At 42.9% G+C, this 19175-nt stretch overlaps 1 protein-coding gene across 1 annotated transcript; it reads right to left on the reverse strand.

Moving 5' to 3' along the window:
- Window positions 1-7007: 7007 nt before the first annotated feature.
- Window positions 7008-14283, reverse strand: gdf6a (growth differentiation factor 6a). The gene is made up of 2 exons (XM_022216573.2): window positions 13184-14283; window positions 7008-9281 (listed from the first exon to the last, which is right to left on the reverse strand). The coding sequence occupies exons 1-2, from the start codon at window positions 13542-13544 to the stop codon at window positions 8338-8340; spliced, it is 1305 nt and encodes a 434-aa protein (XP_022072265.1). The 5' UTR covers window positions 13545-14283; the 3' UTR covers window positions 7008-8337.
- Window positions 14284-19175: the final 4892 nt, after the last annotated feature.

The following is a 19175-nucleotide window of genomic DNA, read 5'->3' on the forward strand; positions in this document are numbered from 1 at the left end:
GTGTTTTTGCTTTCCAGCTGATGCTGAAATATGTGGAGATTGTTCATTTATCTGTTACACATAGAACAGATATTTAATACTAATAACAGATCTAAAATAATCAGGTCCCAGTCCAACCGGTCCTACCAGAAACCAGTGCTTTAAATGGTTCCGAGGTACGTATTGAATCTGTACAAACCGGCGTTGGGGGAATGGAGACGCTATCTGCAGTCTGAATGAAAGTGGTTTGATGCAAGTTCATGAGAATAGGCATCTAGGGGTTAATGTTAGTGGAGCGTCTTGGTTGGTTGGTCTGCATTCGGTGTAACTACAATTAGAAAACACAGTTTCAAACAGAGTTCTGCAAACTCAGTCACTGTCATTTTGGTACACATGCATTCTAAAAGAAAAGGTCCAAACTAAACATTTTTGGTGCAAACACATGCACCATTACACTGTTACCAACGTGTGTCAGCATTACCTCATCTGGCTGAGATTCCCACTCTTTCAGATGCTTTCTGATCACACAAGCTGGATGCTGATGGAGCCTGATGAAGGGGGAACTCTTGGTATCAACTCCCAGAAATGCTGCAATACTCCAACGAGATACCAGGAAATGCTTTATACTATGATACCCAGTGATCAGAAATACTGTTTTATGCATTTTCTCTGGAGTTTTTGGTTTCCCAGTGAGTGACCAGGACATCAGGAAACCACAGCTACTCCAAGACATCTCAAGTAGCAGAAAGGAGTCTCTTCTATGCTGGAGTTCTCTATTCTGCCTCTATTTTAGGGTGCAACAGAAACACAGGGACAGAGAAAGGAATGCTGTTTACTTATTGCACTCATCCATAAGAGGGCTCCCCCTCAACAGCCAGTCAGCCGGACGTTGCCCTGAGTTCAGCCAACACCTCACCCCCCAAACCCCCCGACCCTAAAGCGCCACCACTTTACCAACACAAAAGATGCAGCACGGCACTTTCCTTTTCACCCTAGCATGCAGCTCCCCCTCCTACCCCCACACCACCCAGCACACACACACACACACACACACACACACACACACACACACACACACACACACACACACCCCTGGCCTCCCCCTTTCCCACCTTTGTATCAGTTGAAAGGCGTATGGTTACTGCCATCCGATTCCCCCGGCTGAAAGTGCCTTTCACTTTACCGCAGTTCACAAAGAGGTCAGACTACGGCAAACAGAAATATTGTGTGAGAGCTCCTTTTTTTGTGCCTGAGCTAAGAGATGTGAGAGACACGAGAATAGCAGGGGGAGAGAGAGTCCCTGATAAAGTTACATCTGGTCAAACAAACCTCACTCCATTCCTCATGCCAGAGCGGGACAATTTATGTTGTAGTGAATAAAGAGCAGTATATGGGAGAATTGACAGAAACTAACCTCGGACATGGTCAGCCATACATCATTCATTCAGCTCCACGTCCATGCACCCAGTTTTCAAGCCAGGTCGGATTTCCTGATGTAGCTCAAACAGCTGCAGTTTGAAACTTGCTGTTTGGAGCCACAACAGCAGGATTTTCAGTAAAGCCTCATGGAGATAAATCCAGGAGTGAAACAAACAAGGGTGTCCTGTTTGCGGTGACTCTGGCAAAGAGGAAATCAATCACCAGAGTCCAGGTAGGGCTGATAGGAGCGAGGTGTCAGAAATATCACGGTGGCCGGTGTGTAACACGATGAGGCAGTGTTTCGGTCACAAACCCCTGGTCCTCTGGGCTATCTAGTCTCTCCAACTCCCTTTGTGCTGCTCTAGTCAATGATTAATAATGAGTGTTCCTCTGCTGACCTTGTTTGTTAAAAGACTTGTACCTGACAACTTTCCACAGTTTGTGCACAAAAAGAAAACTGTTTCCTCTCCTGTTTCAGAACATCTCCCTGCGCTGATTAAATGAGTCATAAAATAAGCTGAGCTCTTTGAACCTTCACAATCTCCACTCCAGCCTCCCTATTGTTAACCTTAATAATTGTAGCCATGAGTTGAGGGGTAAATTTTCAGTCCACAGCCCTGTAATTAGACTGCCTATTCAGGCACCAATTTATGACCAATATTTTTCTTGGCATAAAAGCTACTGAGCTAAAGATTTGATTTCCAAACGGGAACTCTGGGGAACCACACCAAAACAGCCTCTGGAAAGAAACCACACAGCCAGCGAGTCTTCAGCACTTCAAACACTTCACTGTGAGCTAAAAGAGATTAATACTGAAAAGCTAACTGCTGTTTACTTTGCCCTTTATGATGGTTCCTTTTAGTAGGATAACATTTGGTGAAAAAGTGTCAGACTTGGTTTTCCTCGAGGCCTGCTGCTTCCCCGCAGACCAGGGACTCTTCGGGGAGGTCTTCCCCAGCTACCCCCTCCTCCCCTTGGGGAAACAGACTGACGACCGGCCTGGAAGTGTGCCTTGTTCCACGGGGCCATCAGACATTTATTCATCCTGCCAACAACCTCGCTCAGAGCCCTGGGCTCTGCAGCAGGCCGGGTGAAGGGAGGGCACTCCAGGTTCACAGCGAAGACACTCAAATAACACAATGAATTTAAACACATTTCTGTTGCACTGTGTCACTGGGAATGGTTTTTTAACCCTGAATGGAAGACTGTCTTGCACCATAAATCTGTCCCTCATTGGGAAGACAAAATGAAAATGGCCCCGTCATAAAACATCTGTAATGGCTCCATCCACCACCAACACATAATGGGGCAATTACCAAGAAGGGGGCTGGGACAGCATGAAGCCTTTAGCTTTAGCTCTCTGGTACACCACACAACGCTTTGGTGTATGTTTGCGTTTCATATGCATATGTTTATGCTTCATTCCAGCTTGGGACCACTAAAGAGCTTAAATTAGGCACAGAGCAAATGATATTGCAAAGAAAAATTCCCACTTTTATCCTTTAACTGAGCCTGGATGCTGTTCATTCTGCACAGTGACAGACGGGCACATCTAATCTGAAACTGCATTATTGATGCCTGATCTTTTGCGCGGCCCTGGCATCTTCCACACCTCGTAATCAAGCATAATTGGGGTTAACTGTACGGCACGACTGAAATGCTAGACAGGTAAGCCGCAGCCTCTCATGATTAATGTAGTGTGTTAGTGTTCTGGGCTCTGACCTTTTGAGATAGGCCAGGCACCATTTTTAAGTGAAAGCTCTGCCTCTGCCGAGTTGTGGAGTTGTCCATCAAGTCCTCCCTCCACCCCACCAACGCTCCCCGCCTTCCAAACGCAGATCCTTGTCTTGCTGCCTCATTGCCCCTGACCCATGTTTGTTTGCCTACATGTCTCGTTTTACAATGCAGAAGCAAAGACTTTCTGTAGAGCCACCAACGTCCCTTTTTATGGGTATGTCTTATGCAGAGGAGTGAAAAACTTCATCCAGATTGATAGCATGTGGATCAGGGCAGACAGAACTGTACAAATGACTCCGAGATTCAAAGTTTTCCCGTATTTTCAAGCCATTCGAATTATTCTGGGTGAATCTGGAGCTGTTTTGTTGTTCAGTTTCTGTCTTCTCATTTCAAGTAAAGACACATTTTAGCACTAATGTGACCTCCAGTGGGCCCAGCCATTGTCCGGCCCTCTGCTCTCCACAAGCCTCTGTGGATGTAACTTGGCAGAGAGGTCATGTCCTTGCCTCGCTCCCAAACATAAGCATTGTCAGAGTTAACTGAATAAATTTGCTTTGGACTCGAGCTCATTCAGACCCTCGCACAAACACACTCAGACACTGTCACAGCCTAACAGGAAAAACAGAAAGATGGACTAGGAGCATACAGAACAGACAATCTTCCTTTATGCTGAGATTTGCTGGAGAATCTGAAGGTGTACTTGTTAATCAGGGAAGGCGAGGAAACCCGGGTCACCATCTGTAACATAGACCAGGGGCAGTAAATGGATGAGGAGGGGTGAAAGGGCAGCCTCAGACATTCCTTCAGAAAATAAACAGAACAAAAACTTACGTCTGCGGACAGGTATTCCAGGCAGATCTATCAACCTAAGGTTTTGCTGTTTTCTGACTTTCTGAATGCATTTACCATCACATCAGTAGACTTTACCAAACATAAAAAATAAGAATGCATTTCTATCTGTTAAATCATGAAAATGTTGTGAAATCAAAATAAGCTGTGCTGCTCCATCCTCACATTTCACGGACCCATTAGGGAGTGAATCTAATGCAATTAGCAGGTTATCTGTGGTAAAGTGGAGGTGTCTGCTACCTATTACCATTTGGCCTGACAGGAGGGAGGGATGGGTTTCTGTCGTACCACAGAAGAAGAGGCAGATGCTGTGTTTGAGCAAAACTCCCCAGTCTTTTGTTACACTGTGGCTATTCAGTCAGTTTATTAGCTTTCTCTCCTTAAGCAGCATCTTGGTTCTCATTTGGTGTTCAAAGCATGTCTGGAGCAAAAGCACAGCTGATAATGTCTTCACCTTGTAAATCTGTGTGAGTGGCTATATGTCATCATTACAGACGGTTTTGAGGACTTTGGCAGGAGTTTGCATGTCTCTCTGTCAGTCTGTGGACAGATTTTGTCAACATGATGGCACTGAAACCGTGTAAGATAGGAAAATGTGTGGGTGTATTGTTGAGATCAAAATGAAGTTCAAAGATGTGAGTTATCCAAGCTGTGAATGCTGAGTGCTCGTGTAATAAAGCAGCTCTCTGCAATGATCCAATTACACAATGGTCTGTAGTTGTTTTCCTACAATGACCCCCCTAAGAAAGGAGAAAGAAAACATGACCTCTGGCATTAAGGCACAAGCAAGTGTATTTAATGTCTGGGGCCAAGCCTGCCTTTGTGTTGAAGCCAGTTATCAATGGAAGACAGCAGTAGGGGTCACCTCAGGCATCTGCTGCTCTCCTGCACCACTCATCTGCCCATCTGTGTACACTGCTGTCCTTCTGTCCACTCATGCACACAGAAACACACCTAGAAACACCACCCACCTCTCTGAATATCGTTGTGTGCAAACGCACATTTGTTGTAGACGCGTAAGTCGTATTCTGAGTGTGTTTAAAGCCAGAGAAGCACAGCCTTGTGCTGCTTTGGCTGGAGAAAAGTCTCAAGCTTTATTATAGAGGGAAGTGTAGTAGAACAAAACGGTGGGAAGTAGAAGAAACCAGAGAAGGAGGGACCCCTCTAGAGGCAAAAAAATAAAATCAGTGAGGAGAGAAACAGCCTCTGAAAAATATATAATGAAGTTCTTCTTGGATTTTATCAGTAGCAGCTTAAAAGTCAGGCCTTGGCAGCATCCATACTCCTCTTTTCTGTTCCCTTTCCCCATTTAAACTGTATCCATTCAACAAATCACTGTACCAGATCTAAGCCCTCACAATAAATTCTCTAATGCTCCTTGATTCCCGTTTAACAAACTTCTGCTTGCTTAGAGGTCCTCTCTGCCTGAAAGATCAGCGCGATTTATGCCTTTCCCGTCGCTGGTGAGGACATTGCTGATAACCGGTGTGTTAAGTATGAGGAACATTTATGTCTGTGTGTGAGCCAAGATGTTTTCTCAAACCTTGGAGACGCTCCCGGGCTTTTCACTTGGAGCAGCACCTAGTAGATCTTCACTTATACAACCCCACAGCTCTCCACAGAGAAGCCTCCACCACAGATGTGGGGTGTCAAGACTATTTGTGTTCTACATTCTCCAAATTTCTGATGAAAAGGACCCCTCTCGTTGCCAGTTTTGGTTGCTTAGACTAATATATTAGGACCAAGTTTCAAATAAACACAACTCTCTCTGCCTCGGTGTGGATGGAGGGACAATAAGGCAGTTGTGATGAAGAACTTTATAGGACATTAACTTAAGAGTGAGGGATTGAAGCGGATAAACAAAGCATTCCTTTCCCTTTCATCACCATTTAACTGTTCCCTTAACATTCACTCTCACCTCCAGGCCAGTGCCCACCACACTGGGGGAACTTGTCAAATAAATATAAATCAAAAGGTAAAGGTTTATTCCACCAGCTAACACTGCCGTTGCTTCAAAATTTAGACTGGATCCATCAATATTACAGTATTTGTACTGCAGAATTAGCTGCAAAGCCTTCATCTGTGACTCTGAAAAGTGTCGCTGGTGGTGCAGATGTTAGCAGCAGGGATAGCATAGCGCCCCGCCGACGGTGTTCCAGACATATAGCCTGGAGGGCCATTTGGTTATACTCAGGGGGATGGTTGTTGTGTCAGTCATTTGTGGCGGCCGCTAAAGAGTGCACTTAGCATCCTGTGTTTCCCCCTAGCAAACATGTGGGGAGTGACATGATACTGTACAAGAGCCTGGACAACATATAACATTTCAAAGCAATTTCCTAATTGTTTCCAGGCCAAGGCCGATAGCTTATATGGAAGCAATCCCTTCTTTCAAACTCTTTTTTTTTGTTTTCATCCACAGATTGGGAAACATTAAAGTGTTAAGTAAACTTGACCCAGGCAGGACTAATTCATCGGTAAAACAGCCGGGCTTCATACATTCACTGCTGTATCAGTGACAGTTGAGTCTGTTTCTACTTGGATGGTCACCATATGTTAATTTGGTTTTTTGTAGTGCAGTCCTGAATAATTACATTTGTTGTCTATGATGAGAATGTGTTTACAAAGGGTGAGAATGGAACAGATCTGACCCAGAGGCGAAGGTATATGTGGTCCACATGCACTTTACTCACCGGGGAATAAAACTTAGAATGACTTTAACAATGATACAGTCTGAAACAGACTATTTTCTTTCTTCAGGATCAGATATTTAAGTTGTGGCTGTAATTTCAGCATATTTAATCATTGAAAAACAGGACTATTTAATGATCAAAGGGGTAAGTATGAGTCAGTAATGCCAGCAATATAAATACTTTTTTCTGTTCAATTCATCTGCTGATAAAAGACAAGGAAATGCTCTGTCGTGTTCTTGCTGGATTTTTGTGCCTCCTAGGGGATGTCATACCCCCAAAACACATAAAACGAATGGAATGAAGGCATGAATCATCAGAAATGCCAGACTGAAATATTTTGTTTTGAATTTTATTTGTACAGTGTGGAATATTATCCAGTAATATATGTATATAAATGATCTTATATATCATTGTAAAAGCTCTTTAGACTCTAACTGAATGCACCTCAAAACTCAGATCCTATATGCAATTATGAGGTAGACATTAATAATGGTATTTTCCACCCTCTGCAAAATATTGAATACACCTTAAATTACTCTTATCAATGTAAGAAATATATGATTATCGTGAACTTCTGTACATCACAAATAATAAAATAATTATAGAATAGAAATTATACCGATTTGAGTGCATTTTGTATATTTACAAAGAAATGCCTTTTTCTCATTTCTTCATTTGCTGCACTTTGTAAAGTTTTTGACTGTACAAATATTTACAGCTCCAAAAACAAAAAGAGAAAAAAATGAACAGCAGTGCATTCAAAGCTAATGTGCATTTAAATATCGTCTCGTTTGCGAGTCTTTTTAAATTTTATTTTATATTTTCGTCATCAGAGAAGACCCACGCTGGCTGACCACGTGTCCTGGCGCAGTCAGGTGTGGAAGTGCATTTCGTAAAGATGCAGACTTTTGAGCAAATAAAAAAAAGTTCGCCTCAGTTATGTGTGCTTTCTTTTTCTTTTTCTACAACAGGGCCCCATTTAGGCACAAATGTGATTTTGTGTCCTTTCTGTCCGCGCACGACGCCTTTCTCCAGCGCGTTTTTCAGCTGGTCTCCAAAAAAAATCTCTTGAAGGCATTACCACCACCATCTTATCTCCTCTTCTCAGACCAGTCTGTGTTTGGTAGATTAGACATTCACCCTCTTCCTTTTTTTCTTTGAAAACAAGCACTTCTCGGGCCTGTAATGACTCCAACTGGACAATTACGGCCTGGCTGCACATACCCAAAGAGTCCGGCCAGGCTGGCAGGATCACACGGCAGAGCAGCAACAAAGAGCTGCTGACTGTCCTCTGGCCTCGGCACGAACAGGTGCGCGGGCGGACTCCAAAGGTTCCCATCTCGCCTTCAGTCACATCACACAGCTCCGTCCTTTGTGCCATGTGGACACGTCTCACTCTCAGTGGGAACAAAAAGCCTGTTGGATGACTGCACGATGCAAGTTAATGTGCTAAACACTTTAAGGCAGAGAATGTAAGTTAATGTGGCTGTTCTGAGACTGAATAAATAGAAGATATCGCCTCATGTGTGCATCCCTTTTAGATAAAGATGAGGCGCTTCATGCGTAAAAGCATTTCAGACCCGTGAGGACTTTTTATCTTCAGCCTGGGACCCATAAAGCCTTATCTTTAAAATGTTCTTGTCTTTTATATGTATTTTTGCCGCTACCTGCACCCACACTGCTCCACCACCATGTCCTCGTACTGTTTGTACACCACGTTGTTGCCCGAGTCTATGTACAGGATGCTGATGGGGCTGAGCTTGGTGGGGACGCAGCAGCTGGGCGGGGTGCTGTTGGGGTCCATGGAGTTCATGAGTGTCTGTATGATGGCGTGGTTGGTCGGCTCCAGGTGCGACCTGAGGGGGAAGTCGCACACCCCCTCGCAGTGGTAGGCCTCGTAATCCAGAGGAGCGATGATCCAGTCGTCCCATCCGAGCTCTTTGAAATTCACATGCAGCGCCTTTTTGCTGCACCTGGATTTGGATTTCTTCCCGTGCCTCTTCCCGTGCCGGTTGCTCAGCGCGGTCCTCCGCCGCCGCCGGGGCCCCTCTCCTTTGCCCCCCCTCAGGGGCAACACTCCATCTTCCTCTGCTGCCGCCTTCACCACCACCACCGCGTCCTCCTTCTCACCCACCGACCTCCGCGACTTGATCTTCTCCTTCATCTCGTTGAACAGGTTCTCCCTCTTCTTGGAGCGGGTGTAGGCCACCAGGATGGCCTTCTCCTGCTGGGACCGGCCTCTCCTGTCCAGTCCGAGCTGCCTCAGGTCAACCTCGGTGTCTGATTTGCCCAGAGTGACCCTGAGCTGGAGGCAGATCTGGTTCCCCTGCCGGTGCTGGTGGTGACGATGCGCTTTAAACAATTCCCACACGTCCAGAACCTCCCAGCCGGCTTTGGTGGAGTCCAGCGGGTCCAGAGACCTGGAGTCCAGCAGCCTGTCGGAGCGGCAGGGGGAGAGCTGGATGTCGTAGAGGCCCGTGGTCTGCAGATCAACGGACGCCCTCCTAAATATCCTTAATTCCGCCCCGACCAGCTCCTCTTTTTCTGAAAGGGTTGAGACATCAAACAGATACTTTTGTCTTCGCAGAGGAGAGTGCAAAAGATCGTCTGCAAGGATAAAAGAAGAAAATAATTGCAGTCAGATTCACTTAGGGCGTACAGTGTTCAGAGGGAGGAGGGAGGCTTTCCTGTTTTTCAAATGTTCACCCTGAACCTGCCTGAAACAAACTGCAGCTGACAAGTTTGAAGAAGAATGGAAAAAAAAACAACCAACTAAATTATACTCCAGAGCCATTTTATTATTTATTCCTTCTAATTTCCTATTTAGAATTCTCTTTTCTGGATTTTTTTCTATTTTTACTAAGTCGAAATAAAAGTTAAGACATTCAGTGTAAACTATTTCTTCTTCTGGTTTCTCATTTAATTTCCTGCAAATGTGATGTGACGCAAAGCAAACAAGCTTCATGTCTTTACGCATTCATCTACTTTTATCAGATCTAGCCTCTAATCACACGTCAGACGTGAACTAATTTCGTTTTTGTCACAATAATCCAGTGCAATCTGACGAGAAGTTCATTCAGTGCCACTTTTAATCAAAGCAATGAACGTGGCTGTGCTTTCAGTTTCCGTGCTGACAGTTCATTTCCCACTTCTTTGGCAGAGAACAGTTGTACTTTTCCTCCTTTGCGGCTCTAAAAACTCCTCCGAGCAGCCGTTAGAACATCAGAAATGTGGTTAGTTTCCTTTTCTTTTTGAGAACTCTAGCAGGGCTGTGAAGCAAAAATGAAAAGGAAAAAAAACAAGGGGCCTAGTGATGCGGAGGGCCTGGCTGCTACTGTACACTCAGCTGAACAATACACAATTAATGCATTATTCCCTGCTGGAGAGCCAGGAGGCCTGGATGTTTGAGCAGGAGGCTGGGATGTAACACTGGGAGACAATGCATGAAAAGCCGTCAGCACAGAAGAAATATGAGCACTTTACAATGTTTGGATGGAAGGAAAAATAGATTTTGGATCAGAGTCAAAGCTTCATTACAACGACTTGTTTTGTGTCATCAGCATTTATTAACAAAAAGGGGTAAAATGTGCCACTAAAGAATCCTCACATTTTTAGCAAAATTTTCATGATTTGATCATTTTATCAAAACAAGCGGCAGCAAAATTAGTAGAGGAAAAATCCAGGGCGGATTTTTATCAAGAAAATTATATTTAATTCATTTTAAATGAAAAAAAAATATGTTGTAATATGTATACTTTTATGAGAAAATGTCCCTCCTATTTAAAAACAGCGATTTATAACTTTGTAAAAAGGAATGAATACTACATGTTTTATTTTATTTTTTTGCCTAATTAAAGCATGTGTTAATTTTCACCAATTTAATTTTGAATTAAAGGGACGTGGCCACATCTAAACACCCTGAGCAGTAATCTGTAAAGGGAGTCCAAAGAGACGTGAACGTGTTGTCAGAGTCTCCGTGAACCCCGCAGAGTCCAGCAGTAAAACCACATTAAAACCTGGTGCTGCTTTCAGGGACTTTGCACGTCTGGTTTGCATTAGTTTTTTTTTAAAGACCTCAAACAAATCGAATACAAGTTCACCAAATAATTAACAGTTCTCAGTTCCCATCTCCCTCATTAAAGCACTTCCCCTCTTATATTTCATCTCATCTGCCAACGACAACAGTCCCCTGAAAACTGCACGGACCGACTGTGCACCGCTGGAATTACTGAGGTATTTGTGTTGACAGTTTTAAAAAGGAAAACGTGTAAAGTTTTCTTCGTTTCATTTTTATGTAAAATGCATTTTTTCCGCGCAGTGCGTTAGAAGCCTGGCGGTGGAGAATTAGTGGTGAAAGCTGTGATTGAACCGGTTGTTTAAAAGTAGCATCCGTGTGCGCTTCTGTGTGACCTTGTTGGTTTGAACAAATGCAAAACATGTTTTCGTCATCTTAGCCTCTGTTTGGAGAGAGAGAGAGAGAGAGAGAGAGAGAGAGAGAGAGAGAGAGAGAGAGAGAGAGAGAGAGAGAGAGAGAGAGAGAGAGAGAGAGAGAGAGAGAGAGAGAGAGAGAGAGAGAGAGAGAGGCCGGGCTGCACCATCTGCGCTTTAATGAGTTACCACAAGTGCCAAAAGTAATTTTCTGATTCGGGTTATTCTTTTCTGATCTTGCCTTCCATGACCTCCAGGAAACACCCCGTCTGGTTTTATAAGTAAATTTCATTTACCTACAAAAGCGTGAAAACAAAAGAAGCCGTAGATCTTCTGGCTGTAAAATCGGGTTTTTACACGCATGAATTCTGCGTAAAAGACGCAAAAAGTTGTTACTTTACGCGTCAAAAGTCTCCCCGCGTTCAGGCTGTATCTTTCCTAATTAAAATAACGGAAAGTCCCAGCTGAGGTTCATTGTGCAGGTTAATGCAGTGCAACCCTTTGGGATGCTGGGAGGAATCCCAGAAGAAAGCAGAGGCGCTTGAGCTGAAAGAAGAAGAGAAATCATTTTCTGTAATTAAAGAGGCGGTCCGCAACAATAAATAACAAAATAAAAAAGAAGAAAAGGAAGTGCTCTTTGATTTTTCCCCTCCCTCTCGTTTTTTCTGGTGATGTGCCCATCGTGGCCGAGCTGGGTCATTATGGGAGAATAGACAGTGTTTGATATATTATGACATGAACACTCAATTAGATCAGCGAGTTCAAATCCTGCAGTCAGCCGTCCGATGCCAAGCAGCTCTCAGAGGGTCCAGCTCGGGGTCAGAGCCAGTGACACATCAAATCAAAATCACAGGAGAGAGTGAGGCGTTTTTCCTATCAGATCAGCTCACACTGTAAGAAATGTCCTCATGGACGAGACATTTCTTTTTACTTTCACCCCTTAAAGCCACATTTTTGTGACAGAACGAGTAATTGTGTGAAAAGCTCTACTTTTTTCGTCGTAGTTTGTTTATTTCGAGGGAAAAAAATCCTGAATTGAATAGAAAGATTTTTTCTTTTAAAAATATATTCCATTGATGATAAGGTGTGACAAAGGTGGAATTCGCTGCACCGTTTGGGAGATGATGATGAGCAACCAGAAGATTCTGGACATTTTTTGCAGCGCGCAGTCTGCGTCCGAGGCTCGGAGTGTTTGAGACAGGAGGGAACTCAAACAAAGATAGCTTTTATTTGTCCCTCAAAGATTAACTCGGCTTATGTCCTCTTGTGTGTGTTGGATGTGTTTGTGTTTATCAGACTGTGTTTGTTCTCGCAGTCCGCTCAAATCACTTGGTTACACATATTAACTGACCCAAACACCTGCTTGTCACACCGACCCGCTCTGTCTCTGGCCCCCATCTTCCTTTGTCAGCACAAACTGGGCACCATAACGGCAGCAGACTGAACGTTTTAATAAGCGCCAGATTCGGGGGGATTTGACTCAGTTTTCACTGTAAATGTTGACAGTTAATTCGGGGTGTTTGGGGATGCATGAAAAATCGAAAATGAAACAAGCCCAAGTGATTTAATTACAAAAAATCTAACTTTTCCCCTGTTTTCACGTAGAGGTTGGGGGCAGACCAGAGATTTACAGCCTTCATTTAGAGACTGCCTCAATTAGTGTTTTACTGTCGTGTTCCCCGCAGGTTAATTTAAGTGAAATATAAATTAATTTAAGTGTAATTTAAGTTCATACTCGGGAAAAGTTGCACGTTTCGACAACTGTGCAGCTAAAATGACAGGACTTTGATCAGAAACAGCAAGCCAACATGCAGCTTTAGCATCTTTACTTCTAACACGTATTATTAAGGCTTCGTGCGCGTAAAAGTGCGTCTGGACACCTCTTTTGTTTACTTTACAGCGTGCGTAAAAGCTGCGGCTGCGAGCTTCGTGTTCCGTTCTTTCCTTTCGGCGCTGCGCTACTTGGTCCTATTCTAACACGTTCTAAGAGCAGAATGTGAGAGCAGACAGATGAGAGAAAAACGGTGCCACAGAATTATGCAAGGCTGAGCTGATGGAAGCGGCAGCGGATTGAAACCAACCTGTTCCTCTGTCCACAAAACTTGTTATGGTGTTGGCAGATTTAGAGGAGCGGAAAAAGCTCGCGTTTAGTCCGAGCTTCTCTGCAGCCGAGTAAGTCCTGTATATAGACAGCATGTATTCATGTGGAACGATAGCGTCCTTTAAGTCTTCTTTGTGATGTCCCACAGCAGGCTGCGAAGACGCAAAGATGTCTTTTAGGAATTTGGATGACCTTTGTCCGTCTTGATGAGGGATCCTGACTCCCCTGTTCCTCCTCGGCGCAGAGGGAGCGATGATAGCAGCAGACTGGAAACACGGAATATTCCCAAGAAAAACAAGCAGGAGGCCCAGATATACCGCAACCAGACGAGATGCGTCCATGGCTGGAAGAGTCAACGGGAGATGTGGAGAAGCTCTTTTTCTGCTCCCGGCTCCGTGAAGCTGGATTCGGGGACCGGAGACGGTGTGTGCGCGTCAGGCTGGAGAGCTGCTACTTTTACGCTCTCCGGTCGCGCCAGAAGAAGTGCGTTTTTCGCTCTGGACTCGACACAAGAGCGGAGACTGTTGGGCCGACAGAAACACGCCCACACGGTGGCTCTGTGCAGGGCTTCCCAAACAATTTCATGTCACAGACCTGCAAACAGACGCGCACTGCAGCCAACGGACTGCCAGAGGACAGACAGGAATCAGTGTGGGGAAGTTTGGCTTGTTTTTGGATTAGGATCAACTAGCTCCAGTATCTGCCTGTGTGAATTTATATTTCACTTAATTTTAAACTACAAAGCCTTTGTTAAATCCGGCTGTGAAAAATGACAGTAAATGTAAACCTTTTCTCTTCTTTCGGTGACAAAAATCTGAACTAAAAACTCATTTCTAATGGTCTCAGTGATGTTTCTGTCACTGACAAGAAAGTAGGTAAAAGTGTACAGAGGTTCCAGAAACACAACAACAGAGTGATAATTCTGCTTATCACTGAATGTGTGACAGCCAGAAAGCTTCCGGGACAATCACGTTGGATTAGATTAGATTAGACACACAGATGGAATATCTGAAAGGAAACAGAATAAAAGATTATTATTTACAGACATCAGCAAACCGGCACTGAATAAGAGCAAAAATAAAGTAAAACTAAATAAAATCCTGGTCCAATGCAGGGATAATCTGTGATTTTTAAATTCATTAACAAGGTGATAAATCAGCTTTTCTGAAACGCCTTTGATCAAACTGAAGGTTTTTGGATTTAAAATTTAAATTTGAGTTGTGAGCACAACAATCCACAACACGTAGGATGAATGTGGAGCATTTCAACCTGTCAGCCCCTGACAAACGACTGGACGGTCCTCTAGTGGCTTTAATCATCCATTACAAGAAGGGAAAGACGCTGGGAGCCAGTGGCTGAAAGAAGTTTTCACTGAAACAGCTGCAGTTGTTTTACAACAGAACAGCCCTCTGACAACCTTATTATGTGATTTAAATATGTTAGATTTGACAGGAATTTGAAGAGATCATCATCAATACTTGTGTAAATACTACTTGAATTTACACTGATTAAAACAGCCTCTAGAATTTAGCCTAAAAACTGAGGTAAGAATTTATATTCAATTAGTTTGGGTAAATTTTGTGCCCACGTTTTCAGTAAATCGTAATTACGGAACATTAAAATAGATTAGATAAAGTCCACCTGACATTTCTCAGCATATTACACAATTAATTGGCAACAAAAATGGAGAATTATTAACAGTTGATTTTAGTAGAGAATTGTTAGTCTACCTGATAATAATTAGTCAATAAGATGAATTAAACATGACTTATTCAGGGAGGGTTGGAATCACTTGAAAATGTACATTCAGTCACAGCAGACTGAGGTCAGGCCATGTTTTATTTCATAGACATAAAATACAAAGATATTGCAGCTCTTTCTGGTCAGGAAACAGTTTGCATACACAAAAACAAATGAGGTTCTATGGTAGAAAACATTTCTACCATGAATTATTCAGGATTGTTGAAGTAAAACAGAAAATAAATAATCTGCACCCCATGGCATTTGATTCAAACATTCAGTTGAAATGAAGAAGCTGGAAACCTTCTGATCTGCTGATTCTGTCACACTTTCATCCATAACTAAGAACACACAGTAGGTACAAACAAATTCAAGTTGTTCAGCAGCTCATGCAGCTTACGTTTAAGAAAAAAAGGAAACTAATGTGAAGGATAAAGTGCAAAATAAAGTGCAAATCATGCTGGCAGAAGAAAAAAGGTGCAAAATTATGCTGGCATTTGCAGTAAAAGGAGTTTTAAAACCTAAATGCACCATATTAATAGGCACACAAAGTACTAAACTCCTGGATACTGTGTGCTGTGAGCTACCACCCTGATGGACGGTTTGAGGGAAACGTCACTGATGGAGCTGAGAGGATACACTTCTACCCTCTGTCAGGTTCTCCAGCTTAAAAGGAGCCAGGAAACAGTGAACAAACAGCTCATGTCACAGCTAAATATCTGCTTTTGTGTCCTGCATGAGACTGCTGAGTCTGCAGACACATACAGAGAGGGGGTGCTTCCTTGTGAAGCAACTCAGGATGAAAGAAGTGATGCAGATACAAACATGGAGAGATGTTTTAGGAAATGTGCTGACACAGTCATCGCTTCGTCTCCTTACCTCCATGATGGTCATAATATTTGCTGTGTGTAAAACCCAGTATGTTAGCCTCAGACCAGCACAGAAGAAGGGTTTATGAAAAGGAATGATGCTCTCAGTCATTGTTGGTTTCACATTTGCTGATCACAGGCTAAAACAGACCAGCAAGTACAACCAGAAACATAAAAACTGGGGTTTGGACAAAGGAACAACATGGCTGTTAGGCCTCACGGATAAAAACACGATTCTTGTCAGCAAGGAAACTCCACAGTTCATTTTACAGTCCAACATTAACCAACACCACAACGCTGAGTGCTTTTAAAATTAAATTCATTAGAGTTTATTAATGATGGAACAGCTTGGAAGTTCTTGGAAGACTTCATGTTCACATCAGGAGGCCTTTGACAGTCTGACAGCATCTACATCAGATTAAAGAGATCAGATTTTACACACAGAAATATTCAAATCTGTCCACGACAAGAAGATTTTTACTTCATTGTCAAAAGAGGGCAAAAGTTAAATTAAAACTCCAGATGAAGTATGAATCTATGCGTTTTGAATTTATGAGGGAAGTGACAGGCAGAAGTGTTCCATACTGCAGTGTCACTGACAGCATGGTACAATTTATTTTATAAGATCTAATGTGCTGCATTTCCTAAAGGACACAAAACTGAAGCAGCCTGAGTTGAACTGAGTCATATTCTTTAATTAACAATGAACCAAGTTACTGCTTCTAATATCAGGCTGCTGAGTTCTGGGTCAACTGAGCACGACTCCAGTATGATGTGGGCAGCAGCTCTCCCCCACAACTAACCACACATTACCTGTGTCCCATGAAGAGAAGCTACTAAACCAAAGCAGCACTCAAACAGCAAAGAAAATTCTAGATGGCCAGACAAAGAAAACACTCACAAAGTCTTATTCTTTTCATCATAAATCTTAGCTGATTAGAAATTGATTTGACTGTTGCAAAGAGAGCACCTCAGTACACCTGATGGGGTTATTTTGACAGTTAATAATAATAATAATAATAATAACAGATTAGATTTATATAGTGCTTTTCTATTAAGGCATACTCAAAGCACGTTCTGCAGTCTGTAGTGGGGCTGCACAGTGCATCAGTGGTTAATATCATCACCTCACAGCTAGAAGATCCCCGGTTCATGTCCCGGCCTTCCTGGGATCTTCCTGCATGGAGTCTCCATGTTCTCCTGTACATGTGTGGCTTTTCTCCAGGTTCTCCAGCTTCCTCCCACAGTCCACAAACATGCTGAGGTTAACTGGTGATTCTAAACTGTCTGTAGGTGTGAATGTGAGTGTGATTGATTGTCTCTATGTGTAGCCCTGTGATAGACTGTTACCTGTCCAGGTGAACCTTCACCCTCAGTCTGCTGGGATAGACTCCACCCCCCATGACCTTAATGAGGTCTAAGCAGTGTGAAGATGATGGATGTAGTCTGTGGTCACTCTGTTGATCTGTCAGATGAATATTAATAAGGAACTGACACACCATGATGCCACCAGCTACTTATAGGGAAGCACACATGGTGGCTGTTTGGATAGAAGTTGAAAAGAACATGTACTGAGGTAATTTACAGACTTTGATATTTACACTCTAGAAAGCAGTTTGGAAGAAAGTGTTGGTAAAGTGGTGTTTTTGTCCCTCATGCACGTATTCCAGCTGCCAGCGTACAAGACCACCTCATTACAAAAGATGTGCAAATAACTGACCTTTTGTATGGTGACATAAAAAGCATCTAATAGGCTCATGAATGCATTTCAAAGGTGTGAGCTTGGACAGCCTCTGTAGGTGTGTTAGGATCCAACATTGGACCAGTGTACGCCGCTATGCTAGTGGACACAAATGATGCTTCCTCTCATACAGACAGCCTGCATCTCCTCACCTGGTAGTTTTACCACCAGTGTTGCTCAGTCCTTCACACCTTTACACAGGTGAATGTTAAGTCTTTAACGTGCAGCCGCCTCTTGCATGAGGGTGAAACATCTTTAAGAATCAGAAAAAAAGTCCAGCTGCTTTTTAACTGAAGCTCTCAGGAGAAGAAAACTCAGATGTCCCCATCCAGCAGGAAACAGAGGATTCCTGCCATCATTATGTATGCTGCACCACAGTGAGTTGAGTTTTCAGTTTCAGGACAAAAATCTTTATTTATTTGAGGTCTGGACATGAAGAGAATCACATGAGCTTTAACTTTCTTACATACATGTCACCACTGTTGTCTGGCAGATTCCTGTCAGTAAACGATGAAGTTGGAACGTTTCTAAAGTATATAAAATAATATAAGATAACAGATAAGGTGTATATGTTATTAGTACCAATATATAAGTGAATAAGGAAAGAAAATAAACCACAGCAGGTAAACTAAAAAGCTTTGAATCATAATATCACTCCAAAATAAGAGATGTTCCATAAACAGCTGCATTCACTAAAAAGTTTCATTACTCAGAAATTTCTCTCCTCTCCAGTTTTTCATACCGATATAAATAAATCTTATATTACCTCCAAAAACCCATTAATCTTCATAGTAAATACATGTACTATGTAATGATTTCAGGAATGAACCGGTGCCGGCTTGTGGCACCTCAACATAAAAGAGCTTGTTTACATTTGTCCAAAAGATCTTTACAGGCCTGAATGACTGAAAGTATTTGACATTCACAAGGTTAAAAATAATGGTAGTTTGTGTAACATGTCTTATTTTGCCTTGCAGTGGCATTATTTTCAAAGGATCCTCACGTTGCTGTTATGTTTGGACAGTAGGTTACTGCAGACCAACCCTGTAATTATGTGTTTTGTTCATGATTGTAAAATGGTGCTGTCCTGGTGTCAACGCCACATGCAGTTTTAAGCAGTAATTTTGTTGATCTCAATAAAATATAATTTTGTTGTGACGACGACACAACTCTGACTGGCTTATTGTGATCGTCAGATAAAATTACACTAAAATCTACTACTGAAAACATGAAAATATCAGCAGTCAGCACATGGTCTGATCTTTGCTAAACAGTGACAGAGTGTACAACTAACAGTGTTACACAATCCACTACTACGCCTGAAACTTTGCCCAGAAAATGACAGTTGTTTAATCAGTAACTCTCTCACACAGTTGGACATTTCTCTGACTGGAACGGGTGTTTGGATTTGCAATTATTGTCTCTACCTCGGGCTGCACAGTGCATCAGTGGTTAACAGCATCACCTCACAGCTAGAAGATCCCCGGTTCGTGTCCCGGCCTTCCTGGGATCTTCCTGCATGGAGTCTCCATGTTCTCCTGTACATGTGTGGCTTTCCTCCAGCTTCTCCAGCTTCCTCCCACAGTCCACAAACATGCTGAGGTTAACTGGTGATTCTAAAC

The sequence above is a fragment of the Acanthochromis polyacanthus genome, chromosome 12 (assembly GCF_021347895.1).
Source record: "Acanthochromis polyacanthus isolate Apoly-LR-REF ecotype Palm Island chromosome 12, KAUST_Apoly_ChrSc, whole genome shotgun sequence".
NCBI lineage: Eukaryota > Metazoa > Chordata > Actinopteri > Pomacentridae > Acanthochromis > Acanthochromis polyacanthus.